General features: G+C 54.3%; 1 protein-coding gene across 30 annotated transcripts in view; it reads left to right on the top strand.

Annotated features, from left to right (window-relative positions):
- PHLDB1 (pleckstrin homology like domain family B member 1) overlaps window positions 1-22,361 on the top strand; it is a 51,878-nt gene that overhangs the window by 5,136 nt on the left and 24,381 nt on the right. For 23 of the 30 annotated variants that reach the window (XM_031652899.1, XM_003910785.5, XM_003910784.5 and 20 more), the window contains exons 2-9: window positions 1,129-1,209; window positions 1,872-1,995; window positions 3,633-3,803; window positions 11,788-11,913; window positions 14,484-15,829; window positions 18,683-18,955; window positions 19,391-19,531; window positions 19,637-19,774. In XM_031652899.1, coding sequence (XP_031508759.1) covers window positions 1,150-1,209; window positions 1,872-1,995; window positions 3,633-3,803; window positions 11,788-11,913; window positions 14,484-15,829; window positions 18,683-18,955; window positions 19,391-19,531; window positions 19,637-19,774 — 2,379 coding nt within the window. In that variant the 5' untranslated portion in view covers window positions 1,129-1,149. Of the gene's footprint in view, window positions 1-596; window positions 753-1,128; window positions 1,210-1,871; window positions 1,996-3,632; window positions 3,804-8,968; window positions 9,113-11,787; window positions 11,914-14,483; window positions 15,830-18,682; window positions 18,956-19,390; window positions 19,532-19,636; window positions 19,775-22,361 lie in introns of those variants that run through there. The other 7 variants (XM_031652898.1, XM_021926607.2, XM_031652900.1 and 4 more) reach the window with 4 other exon arrangements.

The raw sequence follows: 22,361 nt of genomic DNA, 5'->3' as shown, positions 1-22,361 counted from the left end.
ACCCACTGCCAGGGTCAGACACTCCTTGGAATGCTGGCTGCTGCCCCTACTTCCTTTCCAAGTCTCCTTGTAGATGGCTTGAAGAGAGAGTGGAGGGAAACCCTGCTTCCCTGGGTCTGCTTCCTTACCCCTCAGTCACACTCTTAGCTTTCCCCAGTAACATTTCAGCAGCAAGTGGGAAGTTTCTCAGCTTAGCTAGTTGGCCAAGGGATGGGCATGGGGGCACACATTAGTACACAAATGTCCTCACATCCCAGATACCAAAAACATGAGCCAGGGAGAGAGGGATGGGTGGTGGGTGAGAGGCAGTGGGGTGGTGGTGGGGAGGATTCAAGTTCTGGCTCTGGAATCTGTCTTACTCCTGGTTCTAATGGTCTAAGCTTCCTATAGCACCTAGCCAATTAAGAACCCAAGAGTTAAGAGCCCAATATTCCCAGTATTAGTTATCACTAAAGTTTTTTGTTTTTAATTAAAAAAAATTTTTTTTAACTGATTGTGTTGGGTTGAGGTGGCTTTCTGGGGAAGAAAAGGTGTAGGAGTTGAGACATCTGGAGATAGCAGGAATGGCTGAGTTTTTCTTTTGTGTCTCCTTTAAGAAAACATCCTACTAAAGCCCTGGGAAAAGAGACAAACGGTGAAGAGGAGAATGAAAGATTTCAGGAGGGAGCTCCTGTTTTAGCCCTGCCACCTACCTGGGGGCCCTCTGGCTACCAGTGTCCTTGGAGGGCCTCCTTGCTGCTTCTCCCACTAAGGTAGATTTTCCCCACCCTGCTTAAGGCTCCACAATGGCCAAGGGTCTTCAGCTGTCAAAATCTGGGTTCTGAGTAGCATAGGGCAAGAAAGCACAGAGGTATAGATTGAGCCCTATAGGACTGTTTGTGCTTACAGTGGCAAGAGGCAGGACTGGTATGGTGTAGTATCCATGCTGTGGCTGGCTGGAGACTTGGCACTGCTCCCAGACAACTCCCACCCAAGCTCTTTAGCTGCCTCTACTTCCCTTCAGCATGAGCATTTGGGGAATGTTGGTGACTGGTGCTACCTCTGCCCTGAGAACTCTGCCACGGAACCTACTTCTTTCCCTCTTCTGCCCTGGCCTCCCCACTCACCAGCTTTCTGCTGTGTCCCTAGGAGCTCTGGAGCCTTAGGACCATGGACACTCTCAACAGGAACCAAATAGGCCCTGGATGCAAGACCCAGACCATGGTGCAGGTGAGTGGGATCAGGGCTGTGAGGCAAGAGAGATATGGTAGGGATGGGATCAGCTCTTCTACCCCCTTGTGGTCCCAGCCCAAGGATGAAAGGAGCAATTCTGTTCCTCTCTGCCCTTCCCCAGGTCCCAAGCCTATTAACAGCTCAGTCTTTATCTGAATCAGGTTAATTGGTTCACCCAGAAAGTACCCGTCGAAAGTCAGAAAGCAGTTTACAGATTGACCCTAGGCTGTATCACTCTCCTTGATCCATGCCTCTACCTTCCCTGTACTTGAGATTAGCAGGGGCAAGCAATGGCCAAGTGGGTAGCCATGGACAAGTCTGCAGGGAGCTCGACTGGCCTTCCTCTACAGTACCCCTGCTGCTTATCCAATGCCACCCCCACCCCCCACCGCTTTCTCCTTGCTTCTGTTTTAATAGACAAAAGGGACAGTTAAGCCAAGACTTGAGATAAATCCAGTGGGACGAGTTAGTGGCCTAGATTCAGATCTAATTACAATGTAGTGGAATAATGCTCTGTGTAAGATTTTGTGCTAAGCCTTTCAGCACCCTCAGAGCCCTTTGGAGAGGTGCAAGGGCTGGAGAGAGTACTGGTGTGACTGGTTTAGGGTGGTAAGGTGCTGAGTCTAATGATGCTTGTCCTCCACCCCTGCTACCTACAGAAAGGACCCTTGGACCTGATCGAGACAGGCAAAGGGCTGAAAGTGCAAACGGACAAACCCCACCTGGTGAGCCTGGGCAGTGGGCGACTCAGCACAGCCATCACCCTCCTGCCGCTGGAGGAAGGTAAGTGTGAACAGGGCATCTCACTCGTCACCCCTCTATCCTTGTAGGCATTCCTGCCCTGGAGGCCCAGCTCCTGCATGTGTTGGGGCCCTTATACTGTCTGCTGGCAATGCTCGCCTCCCCACCCCACCAGCTTGCTTCCCTTCTCTCTGCCTCCCCAGACTGCCTGCCTTCCTTGGTACATAATCTGGTTCCATGAGTGGGCTTAAAGATCAGCTTAGGGCCGGGCGCGGTGGCTCAAGCCTGTAATCCCAGCACTTTGGGAGGCCGAGACGGGCGGATCACAAGGTCAGGAGATCGAGACCATCCTGGCTAACACGGCGAAACCCCGTCTCTACTAAAAACACAAAAAATTAGCCGGGCGAGGTGGCGGCGCCTGTGGTCCCAGCTACTCGGGAGGCTGAGGCAGGAGAATAGCGGGAACCTGGGAGGCGGAGCTTGCAGTGAGCTGAGATCTGGCCACTGCACTCCAGCCTGGGCGACAGAGCGAGACTCCGTCTCAAAAAAAAAAAAAAAAAAAAAAGATCAGCTTAGAAACAAGGAGGAGAGGCCGGGTGTGGTGGCTCACGCCTGTTATCCCAGCACTTTGGGAGGCTGAGGTGGGCGGATCACGAGGTCAGGAGTTCTAGACCAGCCTGGCCAATATGGTGAAATCCCGTCTCCACTAAAAATACAAAAATTAGCTGGTGGTGGCACGGGCCTGTAGTCCCAGCTACTTAGCAGGCTGAGGCAGAAGAATCACTTGAAGCCAGGAGACGGAGGTTGCAGTGAGCCGAGATCGTGCCATTGCACTCCAGCCTGGGCAACAGAGCGAGACTCCATCACACAAAAAAAAAAAAAGAAGAAGAAGAAAAGAAACCATGAAGAGAGCACTGAGAGAAACAGGAGAACACATTGCTCTTAAAAACCAATGTGGCCAAGAAGAAAAAGGGCCCCACTCCAGGGCATTGGCTTGCACAGGAGGCTATACCGTAGGTAGAGAATGGAGAGATGGGAGTTGGGGGCAAGATCTCCCAAGATAAGGCCCTGGCACGGCCCCCTTCACCTTTCAGCTTCTGCCCGCCCTCTCTCCTCTCCTGGCTGCACTTGTTGCCTGGGTGATACTACATTCTCCACATTCTCCAAATACCAGTCCCAGGGGCTCTGTCAGTGGGAGGGGCTGTTCTTGCTGCAGTTAGGGGAGAGCCTGCACTGGAGAGAGGTTGCACTGAACAGAGAGGTTAGCGAGGGAGATGAAGTGTTGCAGGTAGCAGAAGTGGGGGAGAGAAGAAGGAGAGAAAGGGAGATTTAGAAGAAAGGAGGAGTAGGCTGAAGGGGAAAAAGAAAAAGGACAATAGGGAGAGGCAGTTGGGGGAATAAGGGAGGATCTGCAGAAAAGCAATCTTCCTTCTCCATCTGTGGAGTCTGGGTCTTCCCATCTCTGGGCCTCCCATTCTCAGGCAGAGTTTTCTCTGAGAAGAGCTTCTATCACTTACTGTATAGACCAGGCTCAGGGGCCCAGTAGGGGTGGCCAGTGGTGGGCAGAGATTCTCCCTGGAGTAGGAGGTGGAATATGTTTCCACTGTGGCCCTCCTTGCCCTGTCACTGCCTCCTCAGCCTGGACAACCCTTCTGATTCAGTTTGCCTCTTGTCTCCAGGGAGGACGGTGATTGGCTCTGCAGCCAGAGACATCTCACTACAGGGCCCAGGCCTGGCTCCAGAGCACTGCTACATCGAGAACCTGCGGGGCACCCTCACCCTCTACCCCTGTGGCAATGCCTGCACTATTGATGGTCTCCCTGTCCGGCAGCCTACCCGGCTCACTCAGGGTAAGGCTGGACACCTCCAGATGGAGGGGGCCTCTGTTTAAAGGCTTGTATGTGTTAGGCACAGGGGAGACTGGCTGTAGTGGTTGCCATGGCAACTGCCTGAGTGCCCATACTGGGAATGGAGTACTCAGGTGCATCTGGATGTGCCTAAACAACATACTAAACCGTCTCAGCATCCAGACATGTTTTCAACCTGCTTTTCTTCTCTGGTCACCCCCAACCTGCCTCCACATACTATAGGGAGAGAAGAGGTTCTGATTCCCGCCATCAGAGGGCCTGGGGCATGATGGGATTGTTAGTGGTTGTTGGGGAAGAGCAATTGGAGCAGCAGTGAGAGGGTATCAATGGCATTGTTCCATGATGCCAAGAGGAAGTTGTTTTGAGAAGCTGAAGAGGAGGACAATACTTCCTGATGGGGATGGGGCAAGGGTGAAATCTGAGGACATGCCTGCTCCTGTTATGAGACTGCTGACAGTAGCTTTTGGGTCACGAATATAACCCAAAGCAATAGGCCATTCTGTTGTGTGAGGTGGCTCTAAAAACTAGGCCCCTGGCTGGGCATGGTGGCTCACGCCTGTAATCCCAGCAATTTGGGAGGCCAAGGCGGGTGGATCACTTGAGGACAGGAGTTCAAGATAAGCCTGGCCAACATGGTGAAACCCTGTCTCTACCCAAAATACAAAAATTAGACACGTGTGGTGGCGCGCACCTATAGTCCTAGCTACTCGGGAAGCTGAGATTGGAGAATTGCTTGAACCTGGGAGGTAGAGGTTGTAGTGAGATGAGATGGCGCCACTGCACCCCAGCCTGGGCAACAGAGCAAGACTCCGTCTCAATAAATAAATAAATAAATAAATAAAATCTAGGCCCCTGATTACTATGGTTAGCAGGCAGGTAAGCGGTTGGCCCAGGTGGCACTTCGACAGACCAGGTGTGCTCACCCTGGAAACAGGGTTCTGGGCATCAGTTCATACAGTGAGTTGTCAGATTAGGAGAATGAGAAAAACAGATTTGGGTGGAGGTTAGAGGTGAGGTTAAAGGCTAACAGGAGGACAGGAACTTTGGGTTAAGCCTGGCTCTGAGCAGGTTCTGATGGCCATTGTTTTCTGGGGGCTCTTACTGCCTAGAAGCCCCTTGGAAGTGGCCATCCTACTCACTCCACTGTCTCCTTCTCTCTTCATCCTCCTTAAGGCCGTTCAATGTCACTTCCTTCACAGCTGATTCAGGAGACCTGACCTTTCCCCCATCTTTTTTTTTTTTTTTTGATACGGAGTCTCGCACTGTTGCCCAGGCTGGAGTTCAGTGGCACGATCTCGGCTAACTACAACCTCCACCTCCTAGGCTCAAGTGATTCTCCTGCCTCAGCCTCCCAAGTAGCTGGGATTAGGCATCTGCCACCACACCCGGCTAATTTTTTTTTTTTTTTTTCAACCCCAGTCTTTTCTTCCTGCCCTCGGGTAGGGGGCAGGGCATGCAAAAATTGACTTCAGGGAGGCAGGTCCACCAGTAGCAGCATGCAGGCCCTTGCCTTCTCCAGGACTTCACGGTCTCTGACTTTGGATGAGAGAAGGAATCCCCCAAAATTGGAGCTTGGCTATGATGGCAGCAGGTTCCTAACAGTTCTGTTCAGTCTCAGAGACAGCATCTTCTCTAAGATTTGGGAGCATGGAGATGAGACAGTAGAGCAGCAAGGAGAGGCAGGACAAAATTCAAAGAAGGCTCAGCACTTACTACCCCTGCCCCAAACCCATCACATTCCTCGGTAAGAACGTTGTTTCCCCTGCATGTTGCATGTTGCGAGCAGGGTATGCTTGTGTTGTTCATTCTTTCCGGTGCATCATTTAGCTCCCTGAGAAGAGGGAGAGCCTGGGGCCAAGATGGAATTCTGAGGCATTTCCTGTGGCCCCAGTGACCCCTCCCGACTCTTCTCCAGCCAGAAGCCTACCCAGCCAAGTATGTACCCTCCCACTCTCTTCTGACCCTAAACCCCTTCCCATTTTCTCTCCCCATCCCCCATAGCCTTCTTGTCTGGGCTTGCCTGTCTCCAAAGCTTGGCAGCCTATGGAGGGGTAGGCAGAGGCACAAAGGAATGGGTGTTCTTCTCCCCAGTCCTCCCCCTCCCCTGGGCTCCAGGAGCTGAGGGTTTCCTTGTCTCATCTCTGGAGCAAGGCACCAAGCCCAGCCCTGCCTGGCCCCACTCCGGACATTCTTGGGAGTGTTTCCCTGGAAACTGGGTGGTTCGGGGGTGCATGTGCTATCTCTGTGTGTCTGTGTAACTGGAGTGTGTTTATGTAGCTCCGGATGTGTTTGTGACTCTGGGCTTACGAATCTCTGTGTTTGTGTCTTTCTTTGTATTTATGGATCAGTGTGTTCAAGTGGGCGGTAGGGGTGAACTCAGGACTGATGGTACCAAAATGTCTGTGTATGTACTCCTATGTGTATATGAGACCTCACTGGTCATATGCCTATCTGTTGGCATATATACAAGAGGATCATTTTCCCTTCCTTGTTCCCCTAATCTGGCCTTGTAGAGGCGACCCTCCTCTTTGAAAAACAAGGGCTACCCTGGGAATAACAAGGAGCCTACTTTGGCCTTAGATGCATCATTCTGGGCACTGTGCCCAGCCATAGGCAACTTGGAGAGACACACTTCATGACAAGCAGAGATGGCAGTGACAGGCTCTTCCAGCAGGAATATGCTTGGGCCAGGGAAAGGGGGAGGCGGGCAGAAAACAGATGCCAACCTTTAGCACAGAGCTGTGAACATAGGAGCATGAAGTGAGGGAGCCAGGAAGGTCCTGATTCCACCCCCTGTACCCAGGCATCCTGGCACATCCCACATTGCCCTCTTCTCTACAGAGCAAGGGGTGGAGCTCGGAATAGGACCAAGGGAATGAGGAGGAATCTCAATCTGGGTCTAGGCTGCCCCACCCTGAGACCACAGCGCCAGACCACATGAAAGATCTGGGAGGGAACCAAGCAGGGGAGGACCCAGAAAGCCACCAGCTCAGGGCCCAGGCTGTCTAGACAGTAGGTCCCCATCTACTCCTAGCATTTCCTCCGAGCACTGGTCTCCAGTCTCCTTCATTCCCTAAGCCTCTCATTGGTGGGTAGGGGCTTATGTAGGGGCCGGCAGAGGAGTGTGACTGGGGAGCCGGATCTCTGGGTTATCCAGCTGCCTCTCTCTGGGATCCAGGATATTGAACCTCTTTTTTTCCCACCCAGTTATTCCATCTGTAAATTGGGAGTGAAGCCTTCAACCTTTTTCTGTTATGAGACTGATAACAATCTTGACTAATAAAGCTCAAAGGAAGGAGGGCAGAGCGAAGGCTCCCAGCTTCCCACTTCTTTGTGTCTGCCTCCTGCCCTATTTCTCATTGGCGGGCATCCTCTGTGTCTGCCTAGGTCTATCCAGCTGGCCATCACAGTTTCCAGACCGATGAATCACTCTTCCTGAGATTTTTTTTTAAGCCTCCCTTCATTTTGCATTTGACCCTATATGGTTCTTCCTTTTTCCTCAGAAGGGAATAAGATACGTGTGCACACGTGTGCATGTGTATGCACATAGTCGGCAGCATGGGTGAGTGAGCTAGTGGGCTGTTCAGCAAGAATGGAAAACTTGCCTGATTATTCATCTAAGAGGTTGATTTTATTTCAGAGTTTCTCCAGGGACTGAGTGAAAGGAAAGCTATGCCTGGGTGAGTGTGTAACTAAAAGGAGTTGTCTGGGGGATGTGTGCATGAGAATAAAGGTGTGTGAGAGACAGACAGTGTGTTTAATGAGGGTGTCTGTGTGACTCAGAGCATGCAGAGATGAAGTAGTGTCAGCGTGACTGAGCAAGTGTTGGTGTGTATCTGAGAGACACTGTGTCAGGCTGTGTGAGCTGCCTGCTGAGAGCATACAACATTGTGTCCCGTAAGGCTCTGGTGTGCAGGGGCCAGGTCCCTGGAACAAGAGGAACTGGGGGACCTGGCTGGATGGTAGGTATTAATACCTGCCTGGGCTGGGTGCGGTGGCTCATGCCTGTAATCCCAACACTTTGGGAGGCTGAGGCGGGCGGATCATCTGAGATCGGGAGTTCGAGACCAGCCTGACCAACATGGAGAAACCCCATCTCTACTAAAAATACAAAATTTGCTGGGTGTGGTGGCGCATGCCTGTAGTCCCAGCTATGGGAGGCTGAGGCAGGAGAAATCGCTGGAACCCGGGAGGTGGAGGTTGCAGTGAGCCGAGATTGCGCCATTGCACTCCAGCCTGGGCAACAAGAACAAAACTCCGTCTCAAAAAAACAGAACAAAACAAAACAAAACACCTGCCTGACTCAGAATCTCAGCCTGACTTTGGGGGCTCCAGATATCTGTTTCCCAAGTAGGATGGGTACCTTATTGGGGTCGGAGGGCTCTTTGCTGGGTCTAGCACAACTGGAGGCTGTGGCTGGGGTGCGGGCTGGCTTCCAAGGGCCCAGGAAGTTGGCTGGCTGGAAAGGGCAGTGCCTTGGTCCACTCTGGGTCATGGGTTGGGCTACCGGGAGTGGGGCCGGAAGAGGAGGTGTTTAGGGTGGAGACAGGAGGTGGGCTGAGTGCTTGCATTGTACAGAGCACTGCTTTGGCCTGAACTCCTAGCCCAGGGTGACCTTGTTACAGTGACAGCCTAAGGGCCAGAGCAGGACCTAGTGACCTAGCTGGACCTGTAGAGCCCCTGCTTTCCTCTCCTTCTCTCCCTCAGATATGGACATGGAATGTCAGAGCTGACTTTCGGTAGATAAGGAAGCCAAGGCCAGAGGGTGTGACTGGCCCAAGGTACTACAGCCAGTTAGAGCCGGCCAGCCCGGCTACCGCTGCCCTCTTACCACAGGGGGCTGGGAATGAGACCCTGTCTTTTGCTTGGCCTCACTCCTGGCTCCTGGCTCTTCACTCTCTGGCCTCTGTACTTACCTCTCACCTTTCCTTCACTCAGTCACCTCCCTTGAACCTTTCCTTCCCGCCCACTTTTCTTCCTGCCCCGGGTCCAGGATCCCAAGCCGGCTGCCTTTCTGCATCCTCCCGCCCCGCCCTCTCCATCCAGCTCTCCACTCGTCTCCTCCATCACTTCCTCTTCCCCTCCTCCTCTCCTTTGTCCCTCCCTCCCTGGCTCCCTTCCCCCGCCGCTGGTGGCCGGCCCGCCCCTCCCCGGGCATTGGCGGCTGCTCGCTGCCTCGCTGCTCGCTCCGAGCCTGGAGCCGGCGGCTCAGGAGGTCGGCCCGCCCCCTCAAAGGCCCCGGGCGGGCCCGAGCTAGCGGGGGCGAGCGGTCTGGAGGTCCGGTTTCGGCGGTGAGTCCTCAGCCCCGGGCCAGCCACAGACCCCAAGCCGCCAAGCTTGGAGAAGCTCGGGCTGGGAGGGGCGTCTTGAGGAGGGTGGGCGGGAGGAGGGGCATGGGGTCCTCTGACCTTCTTTGGGAGCTTGAGGCGGAGAGACTCGATTGTGTGTGTTCCCTGAACATTTCTAAATGGGGATTCTGGGCTTGGGGGCACTTCTCAGTCGGTAGACCTTATCTTCCCCAGCGCTCCGGCAGTCCCCTCCTTAGGACTCACCTCCCTCAGATGAGGTTAAAGGGTCTTGGTCAGAATGAGGGGAGTCTACCTTATGGCCAAGGAGGGTCTCTGATAGGAAGGACCAAGGCCCTTCCTCCCATATTCCCTTCACTTGGTCTCCCTTTGGCCAGTCCACTCTATTTGTGTGACCAGGAGGGCAGTGACAGTAGCTCTGAGAGTGTGTGAGCATGTACGCCCATGAGTCTGTTGTGTTACTATGAGTGTGTATGAGTGTGAGCCTGTTTGTGTTGGTGTTTCTCCTCTGCATCTCTCACAGATAGGATTCACCCTCTCCTTCGCCTAGTTTTTCCCCTCCAGATGTGCAGCTCCTCCACCCACCTGCACACAGCTGGACCTTGATCCCCTCTGGGCATGGGGGACACTGACCGTGACTTTGGCAGGATGGGCAGGGGTTCCTGGGCTCCCTGAAAGGGCTGGCCTTTGGGGGTGTGGGGTGGGAGTGGGCAGAGAGGAGGCTTCTTCCCAGAAACAGGCCGGCCAGACCCCTAGGGGCTGTAGGGGCCAGCACTGGGGCAATGCCTGAAGCTTCTGCATGCAAATAGAAAGTTAATTTGGGCAGGAGCTGGGTTGCTCTCAGTCCTGCTGCCCTCCTGCCTGCTCTATTAATACGGATCCAGCTCTGGTGCCTGGCATCACTATTTATAGCCCAGAGGCAGCACGGCCACACCCCCTTATGTGGGGGAGGGTGAAGGGCTGAGGAGGGGGCAGAAAACACACAGCTATAGGGGCCCAACCGAAGGATCCCTAGATGCCTACATCCTACTTGGGTGGGCCTGGCACTGCTGGACTGGAATCCACTCAGACTCCCCACCTCCTTCCCGGCCTGGATTCTGTGGTCAGGCTCTTGATCCCCACCACCCATGACCCTGGGTTGAGTGGGTCTGTCTAGACCCTGTGAACTCATCACTAATAAGCTTGTTAAATGGCTAAAAGGAGGGGGAGGGGCTTGACAGGGCTCTTTCTGAAACAGCTGTGGTTGTAATTATGTGGACAGTGTGGTTGGCTATCATTTATTCCAGTTATGAATACTGTGGGATCCTCTTCTCTGACTGGTGACTTGGCAGGGAAGGCTCCCTCTCTATCCTTTAGAATTGTTGGTGTCTAACTACCTGGTAGGGCCTTTGTGTATGCCAGGATAGTGAGTGGCTTTATCCACTATGGTTATCTGCCATGGGCTTCTCAGCCTACTAAACCCCCAACCCAAGCAATGCCCAGGATCCCAGGAACAGGCTCCTGAGCTTCTTAGTTAGGGACCTGCCAAGGTACCCACGTGGCCTGGGATGCCCCTTGCCCTTGTGGCCTGCCTGAGCTGAACTGTCTCAGCATCCAGGAATGTAGACTCCTCTGCCAGTCTTAGACTGACGTGAAGCTTGGGGTGCCAAGTGGCACCAGATTGGGTAGACAGGAGGCTGAGACCGGGGGCCAGGGGTGTGGACAAATTGGAAGGATTGGTGGTAGAAAGCAACAGGGCTCTGGCTTCTCCCAATATAGTATCTTCTGCGGGAGCCCGACAGCACCTGGTGTGGCTGGGAGGTGGAGTTCTGCCAGCTACACTTAGATGCCTGTGGGCACACCTGCCACTGTGCACACTCCTGGTGCCCCTGGCTACATTTTCCAGCTCCCACATGCCCTCCCCCTCCAGGTGCTCACACTTCCTGGGCAGGACTGGGCTTGTGTCTACTGCCCGGGAATGTGCTTGGCTGAGGCCGGGCCCAGTGGCCTAGTCTTGGCCTGATGCCAGGGGAGACCAGGGAGCATGCAGAAGGTGCTTAGTCAGAAAGAAAGGTGGTGATCGCTCCCTAGACTTGCAGCACACAGCTCTCCTAAGGTCACAAAACAATAAAGAGTGGGAGCAAATTCAGGACTCCCCCAGGTCATCGGACTGGTCTATGGTTTCTCCCCTTGTTCCCTATCTCAGAGCTTTTTTGTGTGACCCTGGAAGTTGCTGCCTCTCAGACTGACTCTTCTACCCTTCTCCCCAAGGGGCAGATAGATGGATCATGCATACAGGTTGGGGTTGGGGGACAGGGGTGTCGGTGTTCGCTGAACATTTTTGTGTGTGTGTGTGTGTCTGTGTGTGACGGAGTTTTGCTCTTGTCACCCAGGCTGGAGTGCAGTGGCATGATCTCGGCTCACTGCAGCCTCTGCCTCCTGGGTTCAAGCAATTCTCTGGCCTCAGCCTCCTGAGTAGCTGAGACTACAGGCACCCACCACCACACCTGGCTAATTTTTGTATTTTTTGTATCTTTAGTAGAGATGGGATTTCACCACATTGGCCAGGCTGGTCTCGAACTCCTGACCTCAGGTGATCCACTTGCCTCTGCCTCTGAAAGTGTTGGGATTACAGGTGTGAGCCACCACACCCGGTATTCAAGTGTTTGCTTTCTCTGCAGGCTGCATGTTGTGCCTGGGTCAGTCCACCTTCCTTCGCTTTAACCACCCGGCTGAAGCCAAGTGGATGAAAAGCATGATTCCAGCAGGGGGCCGAGCTCCTGGGCCCCCCTACAGCCCTGTTCCTGGTAGGTACCAGAGTGGGGGGGGCGCAGGGGGCTGGGTTGGTGGTGTTCCTTCAGCAGTCCTCCTTGCTCATTTCAGCCACACTTGGAGTGTTAGGGCAAGACAATACCTAAGGTCTGGGCTCACTGCCACCGGCCATGGGCTGGTGGAGAATGCCAGGCAGTGGGACCATCGAGAGCTAACCAAGGCAGTGCTGCTTAGGTAAAACTGGGAAATTATGTGTCTTAAGGGATGGCGGGCTCTGCCAGCTTGTACCCCACTGCCCTGGAGGTTGCCACTCAGTGTCTGGAACTCTGGCCCACTTGTGTCACCACAGGGAGCCTCACCCTCTAGGGTGTCCTGAGGGGCAGAAGGAAGCATTAGGTTGAACTCCCTGTAAGCTGTGGTGGGGATCATGTCCTTGGGCCTCGCCCAACCCTCACTCTATGCCCTGCCCGCTGATGACTCAGTGGAGCAGCTGTATTTTGTGTGTGAATTATTGATCCCCAGAAAAGAATTGGTGATTGTTCTGGGGAACCAACACAGGCCCCCTCAGCCCAGCTGCATAGGGGATGGGGTGCAGACCAGGAGGCTATTATTGGGTCTACCATCTCAGACTTTGCGCTGGCATTTAGATGGCTATGGGGTGACAGATGCTGGGGCAGATGGACATGGATGTCAGGTACACCTAGGGGGGTGGTATCAGCAGCCTAAGTGGATAGCCTGGGGACCTGAAGAAAGGTGAGTGGTCACTGGGATTACCAGTATCCATGGCAACCCCTCTGACTATATCCCACACAGTCCCCATAATTTTGGACCCAGACTCAGTCTTGCAAAGTCTTTCTCTTCTCTTCTCCCCACCCTCAATCTTTTCCAGTCCTCTGGGGGCTCAGAAGCCTGGTTTCCCAGTCTACTCCCTAGTTAATTTTACCCTGCCCTCACCCCAGCCTTGTCATGTCACTCCCTTAGCTGTTTGGGGCAGTGGTTCCAGGGACTCCTGTATGGTTGACTAGGGCTGAGGCATGGCAAAAGCAGGCTCTTGCTGGCATGGCTTAATGGGATAATTGGAGGCACTGAGCTTCACCTCCTTGCTGGCAGCCTGGCTTCCAGGAACCAGCCATTAGCACCAGCTCCCTCCCCTACCTCTGATTGGATGAAGACACACCCTTCGCCCAGCCTTGGAGGCTTTTTCTTTTTCTTTTTCTTTTTTTTTTTTTAATCCTGGGCCTCTGGTTCCTATGGTGGGAGGCCCTGACGTACTATTAGACTAGGAGCCCCTGGAACTTCTGGCCAGCTCTGCAGCAGGTGCCCATCTTCTTTTTATAATGCCCTTCTTTTTTCTTTTTTTTTTTTTTTTTTTTTTTTGAGACGGAGTCTCGCTTTGTCACCCAGGCTAGAGTGCAGTGGCCGGATCTCAGCTCACTGCAAGCTCTGCCTCCCAGGTTCACGCCATTCTCCTGCCTCAGCCTCCCGCGTAGCTGGGACTACAGGCGCCCGCCACCTCGCCCGGCTAGTTTTTTGTATGTTTTAGTAGAGACGGCGTTTCACCGTGTTAGCCAGGATGGTCTCGATCTCCTGACCTCGTGATCCGCCCATCTCGGCCTCCCAAAGTGCTGGGATTACAGGCTTGAGCCACCGCGCCCAGCCTTTTCTTTTTTTTTTGTTTTGAGATGGAGCCTCACTCTGTCGCCGAGGCTAGAGTGCAGTGACGCGATCTCGGCTCACTGCAACCTCCACCTCCTGGGTTCAAGTGATTCTCCTGCCTCAGCCTCCCAAGTAGCTGAGACTACAGGTGCGTTTCACCACACCTGGCTAATTTTTTATTTTTAGTAGAGATGGGGTTTCACCATATTGGCAAGGCTGGTCTCGAACTCCTGACCTCAGGTGATACATCCACTTCAGCCTCACAAAGTGCTGGGATTACAGGTGAGCCACCATGCCTGGCCTCTTCTCTTTTTTTTTTTTTTTTTTTTTTTTGAGACAGTTTGCTGTGTCACCCAGGAGGCAGGAGTGATCTCAGCTCAATGCAACCTCCTGGGTTCAAGTGATTCTCGTACCTCAGCCTCCTGAGTAGTTGGAATTACAGACGTGTGCTACCATACCCAGCTAATTTTTTGTATTTTTAGTAGCGGTGGGGTTTCACCATGTTGGCCAGGCTGATCTTGAACTCCTGTCCTCAAGTGATCTGCCCACCTCGGCCTCCCCAAGTGTTGGGATTACAGGTGTGAGCCACTGTGCCTGGCTTACCTGCCCTTCTTGAGGAGGGATATAGGATATAGATTGGAGGAGTCTAGTCTTGGGGTGAATTGACAACAATAGGCTTAGAGTGCCTATCACTATTAACTGTTTTAAGTCACAGGCAGGAAGGCCCTGCCAATTCCCTTCCTTTACAGAAGGAGAAACTGAAGACAAGTGACTTGGCTAAGGTTGCATAGCAGGTCAGTGGCAGAGCTAGGTGGTACCAGAACCAGATCTCCTGGCTTCTTCTCCAGAGCTCTGTTAGTCTCACTGTGCTAGGAGGAAGTAGGCTAGTGCTCTGGCTCTTATGCATATGCAGCTCCCCAAAGTCAAAGACCTTTGCATTTCCCTCCAGCAGAATCAGAAAGTCTGGTAAATGGGAACCACACCCCACAGCCTGCAACACGGGGACCCTCGGCCTGTGCCAGCCACAGTTCCCTGGTGAGCTCTATTGAGAAGGACCTGCAAGAGATCATGGACTCACTGGTGCTAGAGGAGCCTGGAGCTGCTGGCAAGAAGCCTGCCACAACCTCTCCACTGTCGCCGATGGCTAATGGTGGGCGCTACCTGCTGTCTCCCCCAACCAGCCCTGGTGCCATGTCTGTGGGCTCCAGCTATGAGAACACCTCTCCAGCCTTCTCTCCACTCTCTTCACCAGCCAGCAGTGGAAGCTGTGCCAGTCACTCACCCAGTGGGCAAGAGCCAGGACCTTCTGTGCCCCCACTGGTACCTGCCCGTTCCTCCAGCTACCATCTGGCCCTGCAGCCCCCACAGTCCCGCCCAAGTGGTGCTCGCTCTGAGAGTCCTCGGCTGAGCAGGAAAGGGGGCCATGAGAGGCCTCCCAGCCCTGGCCTCCGGGGTCTGCTAACAGACAGCCCTGCAGCTACTGTGTTGGCGGAGGCCCGGAGAGCCACTGAGAGCCCCCGGCTGGGTGGGCAGCTGCCTGTGGTGGCCATCAGCCTGAGTGAATACCCAGCTTCTGGTGCTCTCAGTCAACCCACCAGCATTCCTGGCAGCCCTAAGTTCCAGCCTCCAGTCCCTGCTCCCCGAAACAAGATTGGCACACTCCAGGACCGCCCTCCCAGCCCTTTCCGTGAGCCTCCAGGCAGTGAGCGGGTGCTAACAACTAGCCCCTCACGCCAACTGGTGGGCCGAACATTTTCAGATGGGTTAGCCACCCGTACCCTGCAGCCTCCTGAGAGTCCCCGCCTGGGCCGGCGGGGCCTGGACAGTATGCGAGAACTACCCCCCTTAAGTCCATCTCTGTCCCGGCGAGCCCTCTCCCCACTGCCCACCCGGACCACCCCAGATCCCAAGCTAAGCAGGGAAGTGGCAGAGAGTCCTCGGCCCCGGCGCTGGGCAGCCCATGGGGCTTCACCAGAGGACTTCTCCCTGACGCTGGGGGCACGGGGCCGTAGGACACGGAGCCCCTCACCCACACTGGGTGAGTCTCTGGCACCCCGCAAGGGCAGCTTCAGTGGCAGGCTGAGCCCAGCCTACAGTCTGGGCTCTCTTACTGGGGCTTCACCCTGCCAAAGTCCCTGTGTCCAGAGGAAGCTCTCCAGCGGGGACTTGCGGGTGCCTGTCACAAGGGAGCGGAAAAATAGCATCACAGAGATCAGTGACAATGAGGACGACCTCCTGGAGTACCACCGGCGACAGCGCCAAGAGCGGCTCCGGGAGCAGGAGATGGAGAGGCTGGTGAGCAGGTGCCAGGGAGGCTTGCCACTGTCCATGGCAGAGTCTCTGCCAGGGCTCGAGCAGGCCAGCTGGCAGAGCGGGAGGGGCCCTCAAACAGGGCTTGGGCTTCTCAAGGTTCCCCACCTCCAGGATACACTTTAGTGATCAATATCTTATGGTTCTGGTGCCCTGAAGAAGAAATTCTTTTGAAATTTCTAAGGCTTTATTTTAAATTCGTGCTAATTTTGCATTTATTCAACATAGCATTTGTTTTAATGTATAAATTAAATTTCACATTGTTTACTCAAGCACAGTGAAGCTCTAGGAAAACATACCACAGGTATGGTAAGACCTTGAACCTCCCAGTTTGAGAAGCAAGTTGAAGTAGGTTGAGTAGGCTGAAGCTCAGAGAGGGGAATGGCTTTGTCCAAGGTCACACAGCAAGTTCTGGCAGAGCTGGAATTGGAACCCAAGTCTCCTGACTCTAAGACTTTTTTTTAGAAAAGTACCTTGTCCTTTTTTGCTTCTCTTTGGCGTCTACAAGTGGGTGGGAGCTGCTCACCCTGGCCCAGGCAGTATCATCTAGGAGTGTGGGTGGCAGGGAAGAAGGACAGAGCAGGATAGGCAACCCTGGCCTGACCGTTAGCCAGCCTCTGTAATTGTGACTGTGTGTGTCCGTGTGCATGCGTGTGGGTGTGTGCAGGGGCCGGGTGTGGCTCTAGGCAGCTGTCCTGGAGATGGCATCTGAGCTGGGTCGGGGCCAGGATTCCCCAGATAACTCAGGGAGCTTAAGGGGCTCTGGCTGGTGTGTACACAGTCGAGCCCATGTACAGAAGAATGGATTCTGCCCTCTGTCCTTGCAAGCAGAACAGGGTTCTTTGGGAGGTGAGCAGGAACCCTGGGACTGGTTTGAGGAGGAGAATCAGAACTGATGAGAACCAGAACTGAAGCATCTGGAGATGCTTTTGGAAGAGGTTGGGACAGTTTTGGATGAGGGTATAGGATTGTGTGTTTGTGTTGGATGGGGGTGAGATGAGGCAGATTCCGTCTTTTCCTTTGCTGCATCTTCTCTTTTTTTTTTTTTTTTTTTTTTTTTGAGACGGAGTCTTGCTCTGTCACCCAGGCTGGAGTGCAGTGGCCAGATCTCAGCTCACTGCAAGCTCCGCCTCCCGGGTTTACGCCATTCTCCTGCCTCAGCCTCCTGAGTAGCTGGGACTACAGGCGCCCGCCACCACGCCTGGCTAGTCTTTTTGTATTTTTTTAGTAGAGACGGGGTTTCACCGTGTTGGCCAGGATGGTCTCGATCTGACCTCGTGATCCGCCCATCTCGGCCTCCCAAAGTGCTGGGATTACAGGCTTGAGCCACCGTGCCCGGCCTGCTGCATCTTCTCTTCACTGTTTTTGCATTGGTCTAGATGGGAATGCATGGCCATTCTAAGCTGGGGTCTCATCCTGGAGAAGGGGCAGTAAGCCTGGCACAGGCAGAGTGGCAGGCACAGTCTCCCCCAACTCCATCAGTCTCCCCAACCCTATTCCCACACATAAGCACACATCTTACCACTAGTCCTGACCTGCCTCACCTGCCACTTTAAGTCTTGGAGGCTGCCCGCCCTGCCCCTCCCACTGCAACCAGGCTGCTTATCTGGGTCCTGGGGCAGGGGCGGAGGCACTGGCCCAGCCTCCCAGGTGCCGAGGCTCTGTTCCTTTTTTTTTTTTTTTTTTGCCATGGAACTGGGCAAGCAACAGGAGGGAAGCTGGGTAAGTGTATGAGAACGCCTCTCCAGCCTTCTCTCCACTTCCTGCGGTTTGGGTTCATGGCCAAACTGTAAGTGGTGAGAGACACTTGAGGAGATCTAGGGACCCTAGAGAGCCATGGGAGCCTCACAAGCCAGGCTTCAGGCCTATAGATAGGCCTGCAGGAGAAGGCGACAAAGACCAGGAATGCGATTGTATCATCCCTCCTTTACTTCCTAGGTCCCTGAGAGGTGACTGTATCTGGGTGGGTGTGTGTGTGGAGAGGGGTGGATGAAGTGGTAGGGCCATGGGAGTACTCACTCATGGGCCTGGGCATTCAAGGACTGGTAGCAGCCCATCCTGCTGATAAACAGCCAAGGGCTGCCTGAAGGTAACTTGGAGCTGAGGTGGGGACAGAGGGCCATGTCCTTGGTTTACCTCTTCTCCATGTGTGTCTGTGGTTGGGTGTCTGGTCCCTGTGGGCTTGTGGGTCTGTTTTCCAGCCCTGTCTGTCTGCATACGTGCCCACCTGTCTGTATGCTAGACTGTGTTTATCTGTGAGTGTGCATCAGTGTGCATTTGTGCATGTCAGGGCTGGTGTCTTTGTACCTGCTTATTAATGCAAGTCCAGGGCACATATTGTGTCCTGGTGTGCCTGTGCATCAATGCTGGTGTGTCAGTGTGTGTCCTCGTGTCTGTAGTTCTGTGTGTACCTGCGTTAGGACGAGCACCCGAGTTTATCTGTGTCTCATTGTGGTCTGTAGTCTACTTAACAGTATGTTTCCGTATGTGTTTGGTGTGTTCCTTTGTGTCCATGAGGAAGCCCTGTCCTGGGGTAGATTGAAAAAAGAAAGGAACAGGAAGACAGAAGGGGCTGCCCCAGAAGTGGGCAGGAAGAACCAGGCTGTTGTGCCATGTGGACAGGTGGCACAACAGCCTGGTTCTTCCTGCCCACTTCTGGGGCACCCTATTTCCCTCTGCCTCCCCCAGGTCTTGGAGTCAGGCATCTCCTGACTTGACACTGATGACCTAGCCACCAGTAACCTTGCTCTCCCTCCTGACAGGATACTGAACCTGGCGCTGTCCCCACCAGGGCTCAGCTTCCTCCCCTTCATGTCCTGCTCTGTCCATCCTCCCCAGGAACGCCAGCGCCTGGAGACCATCCTGAACCTGTGTGCCGAATACAGCCGGGCTGATGGGGGATCTGAGGCCGGGGAGCTCCCCAGCATTGGGGAGGCCACCGTAGCATTGGCACTGGCAGGCCGGAGGCCCTCACGAGGCCTTGCAGGGGCCTCTGGGCGGAGCAGCGAGGAGCCTGGAATTGCCACCCAACGCCTGTGGGAGAGTATGGAGCGCTCAGATGAGGAAAATCTCAAGGAGGAGTGCAGCAGCACTGAGAGCACCCAGCAGGAGGTGAGATGGAGGGGTAGGCAAGACAAAGAGGCTGAGGTTGGACCTGCTGGGGGCAGAAGAGGCTAGTATATTGAATGCCAAGGTCCAGTGAGGAGAAGGATCAAGTTTGGGAAGAGATTCGAGAGCAGAGGTGCAGAAATGAGACAAGGAAGAGAAGGGAGGTGTTGATGAGCTTCCCAAGCTATAAATATGCTTTATGACCTGCCTTTCCATGGGGCTCCACCCAGGCCTGGCACTCAGTGGTAAATCTTTATTATCTTCAGCAGAGCCCTTATTGCTCCCCTCAAAGGTAGGGGTTGGGGGGGCAGGGAATTAGCCTCCTGTCTCAGTCCAGCTATTCCTCAGCAAGTGCGTGGAGGAACAGGTGATCCATTTTCTTGGTCTGACTCCAAAAGGCTCTAGGCTTCCTCAGTTGATAGCTTCCCTCCCCTCCAGCATGAAGACACACCTAGCACCAAGCTCCAGGGAGAGGTGCTAGCCCTGGAAGAGGAGCGGGCTCAGGTGCTGGGGCGCGTGGAGCAGCTCAAGGTCCGTGTGAAGGAGCTAGAGCAGCAGCTGCAGGAGTCAGCCCGAGAGGTGAGCCATGAAGGCCCTAGCTAGACTCTTCCCTAGGCCAACTGAAGGCCCCAGAGAGGGGCCACAGTCATCTGCTTTGATGGGGACCCTGGTGTCTGCCCCCAGGCCGAAATGGAGCGAGCACTGCTGCAGGGAGAGAGGGAGGCAGAGCGGGCACTGCTGCAGAAGGAGCAGAAGGCAGTGGATCAACTGCAGGAGAAGCTGGTGGCCTTGGAGACAGGCATCCAGAAGGAGAGGGACAAGGTAACCCACACCTGGCCCGGCTTAGTGCTGGGTACCAGTGGCCTGGGAGAGGAGAAACGTCTTCTCTGGGGCCCTGCACCCCTCACCTCATCATCCATTCTGCAGTACAAGTGGTCTCTGTGGCCTTCCAGGGACAGGGTGACTTGTCCTCCTCTGTGGAAGGTACCAGCTTGGAGGGCACTGCCAGGGGCTGGGCTGCTGTCTGGGGTCTTCTCTGTTTGGGTCTGTGTGCTACCTCTGGGTGCCTGCCATCCTAGGCCCTTTAAGGCCCTTCTAGGAAGTGCCAAAGCCCCTTCTTGGGCAGTGAGCACAGCCCGAGGGACTGACACTGGGGAGTGATTCAAGTTTGGGTCCCACCATCTGGAGAACATCTCCCTCCAAGCATGCCACAAGTGCTTACATTGTGATCTTTGGGAGATGACCCTCGGGCCTCTGCTTCCCTTGAGCCTTCAGGATCTGCAGCCTCCTGTCCCAGGTGACCTTAGCGCCTGCCCCTGCCCCTTTCAGATTTCGTGCCAGCCTGCAGGGGCCACTCCCGGATGGCCAACACCGTGCCAAAAGCTCTGAAGTGGAGAGGGGTCATCTATTTCTGGATCTGACAGTATTTTTCCAATAATTTAATTTTCCTTCTGGATTTTTTGAGTTTCTTCCTCTTGCCCTCAATTTTGAGGATCTTAAAAATTCTTTGACCCGTTGGTTTTTTTTTGGTTTTTTTGGAGCTTTGGCTCTGGCCCCCAAAACCACACTCCCAAATTCTGTGCCAAATTAACTTCATGCTTGCCAACTAGGCCTACACTAACGCCCCTTCTAATCACTGACCTGGGCTTTCCGCATGCCCCTAACTGCCAGTGCCACCCAGGTAGGGCTGAGCCATGCCCGCTTTTGCACTAACTCAATGGGTGCCTCCGTGCCCCTGGCCTCTCCCCTCTAATGCTGCCTCCTTCTTTTCTTGGTGTGGGACCCCAGAGTTTTGATATGAAAGGAATTGGCAGGAGGACTGGTAGCTCAACTTTACTCAAGGGGGCATTGGCAGGAGGGGTATAAGGGTGGGGGAAATGCTTGGCTGTGGAGCTGCTCAGACTGAAGTTCTTCCCATTGGAAAGCCTAGGCTGCTGTCTTAGGCTACTGTCTGAGGACAGCATGAGATAACTCAAGGAAGCTTCCTGGCAGCTTCCTGTACAGCAGACCAGGCTGTCTTCCACCTATTCCCTTGCCTGCCTTCTGGAGCCAAGGAGCAAGGAGGCCCAGTTGTGGGCATGGTCTTGGAGGGCTTGAACAGGACTTCTCTGCCAACACAGTGGCTACCCTTCCTAGCTTTCCCCTGGGGCTTCCTAAATTCAGATACCCATCAGAGGTTGGTAATGGGTAGCCCCTACTCTTCCCCTCACCCCGAGCCACCTATAACACAGGGTATTTTACAGCCTGAGTCCAAGGCTGAGGAAGCACCTAAACCTCAGCAACTGGCCTGATCAGGTCCTCCTCTCTGGGGATGGGTAGATGAGTTGGGTAGAGGGGTGGGAGTGACTGGGTTCAGCACAGGGCCTCACTCCCAGGGATAAAGCTCAGCATTTCAGAAGGAACCTGCCTAATCTCGTTTCCCGCTGACCTGGAGTGTTTTGGAGGCCTGGATTTCACTTTCTCTGTGGGAAAGAAAGAAGTTATTTGAGGCTGTGGTAGTGACGGTGGTGGTGGTGATGGTGGTAGTGATGGCAGTGGTGTGGAGGGTTCACTCAGCTTCCCTCCCCTGCCCCCAGCCCATGGCTCCACTCTGACTTTGGAATCAGTAATCACAGTTTCTCCTCTGCCTGTCCTTTGAGGGGTGACTCACCAAACCCTCCCCTCATCCCCCTTCCCGCCCTCAGAGGTGTCATCTCACCCCAGACAGAACAGTCCACCCCCTCTGTACCCACTCCTGGGACTCTTACTACCATGACAACGGCCCGAACTAATTGCAACCCTTATCCCTGAAGTTCAGCCTGCAGGGCCAACACCCCACCCTGACCCTGGGCAGGAGGGGAGGGAGGCCAAGGGTGTTGGGCTGGGGTCCCCTCTGCCACACTGCTTTAACATCCTCAGCTCCTGATTCACGCCCAACCCTGGATTTAACCTTCACCATCACTTTTTACCCTGGGTTAAATTTTGGTCTCTGGGCTGTGGTAGAAGGGGAGGGATGAGAACTGGAGGCTCCGATTCTGTGATGCGGAACCAGCCTTGACTGGTTTGGAGAGAAAACAGAGGGCCTTTTCTCAGGACCTACCCAACAATTTCAGTTTAAGGGACCCCAGGAGACCAAAATCTGTGCCCTGCCCCCACACCTCTGCCTGTGTTACCCCACCCCCTGCACCTCTGACTGCTGTGTTACCCTTCAGCTCCTGGCCTCGGGCCCTCTGCCTCTTCACCTCTTTCCCTCCTCACTTTCCCTTTCTACTCTTTTCTTCTCCTCACCTGGTTATTCTCCTCTTTGATTTCAGCCTTTTTTCTTCTCTCAACCCCCATTGCCGACCTCCAATCTGTCCCGCCCTGGCCTCCCTCCCGCGCTCCCCTCCCGCCGCTGCCGGGCCGGAGTTGAGGAGTGTGTGTTCTGTTT

The sequence above is a fragment of the Papio anubis genome, chromosome 12 (assembly GCF_008728515.1).
Source record: "Papio anubis isolate 15944 chromosome 12, Panubis1.0, whole genome shotgun sequence".
Taxonomy (NCBI): Eukaryota; Metazoa; Chordata; class Mammalia; order Primates; family Cercopithecidae; genus Papio; species Papio anubis.
This window is presented reverse-complemented; position numbering and strand designations above follow the sequence as displayed.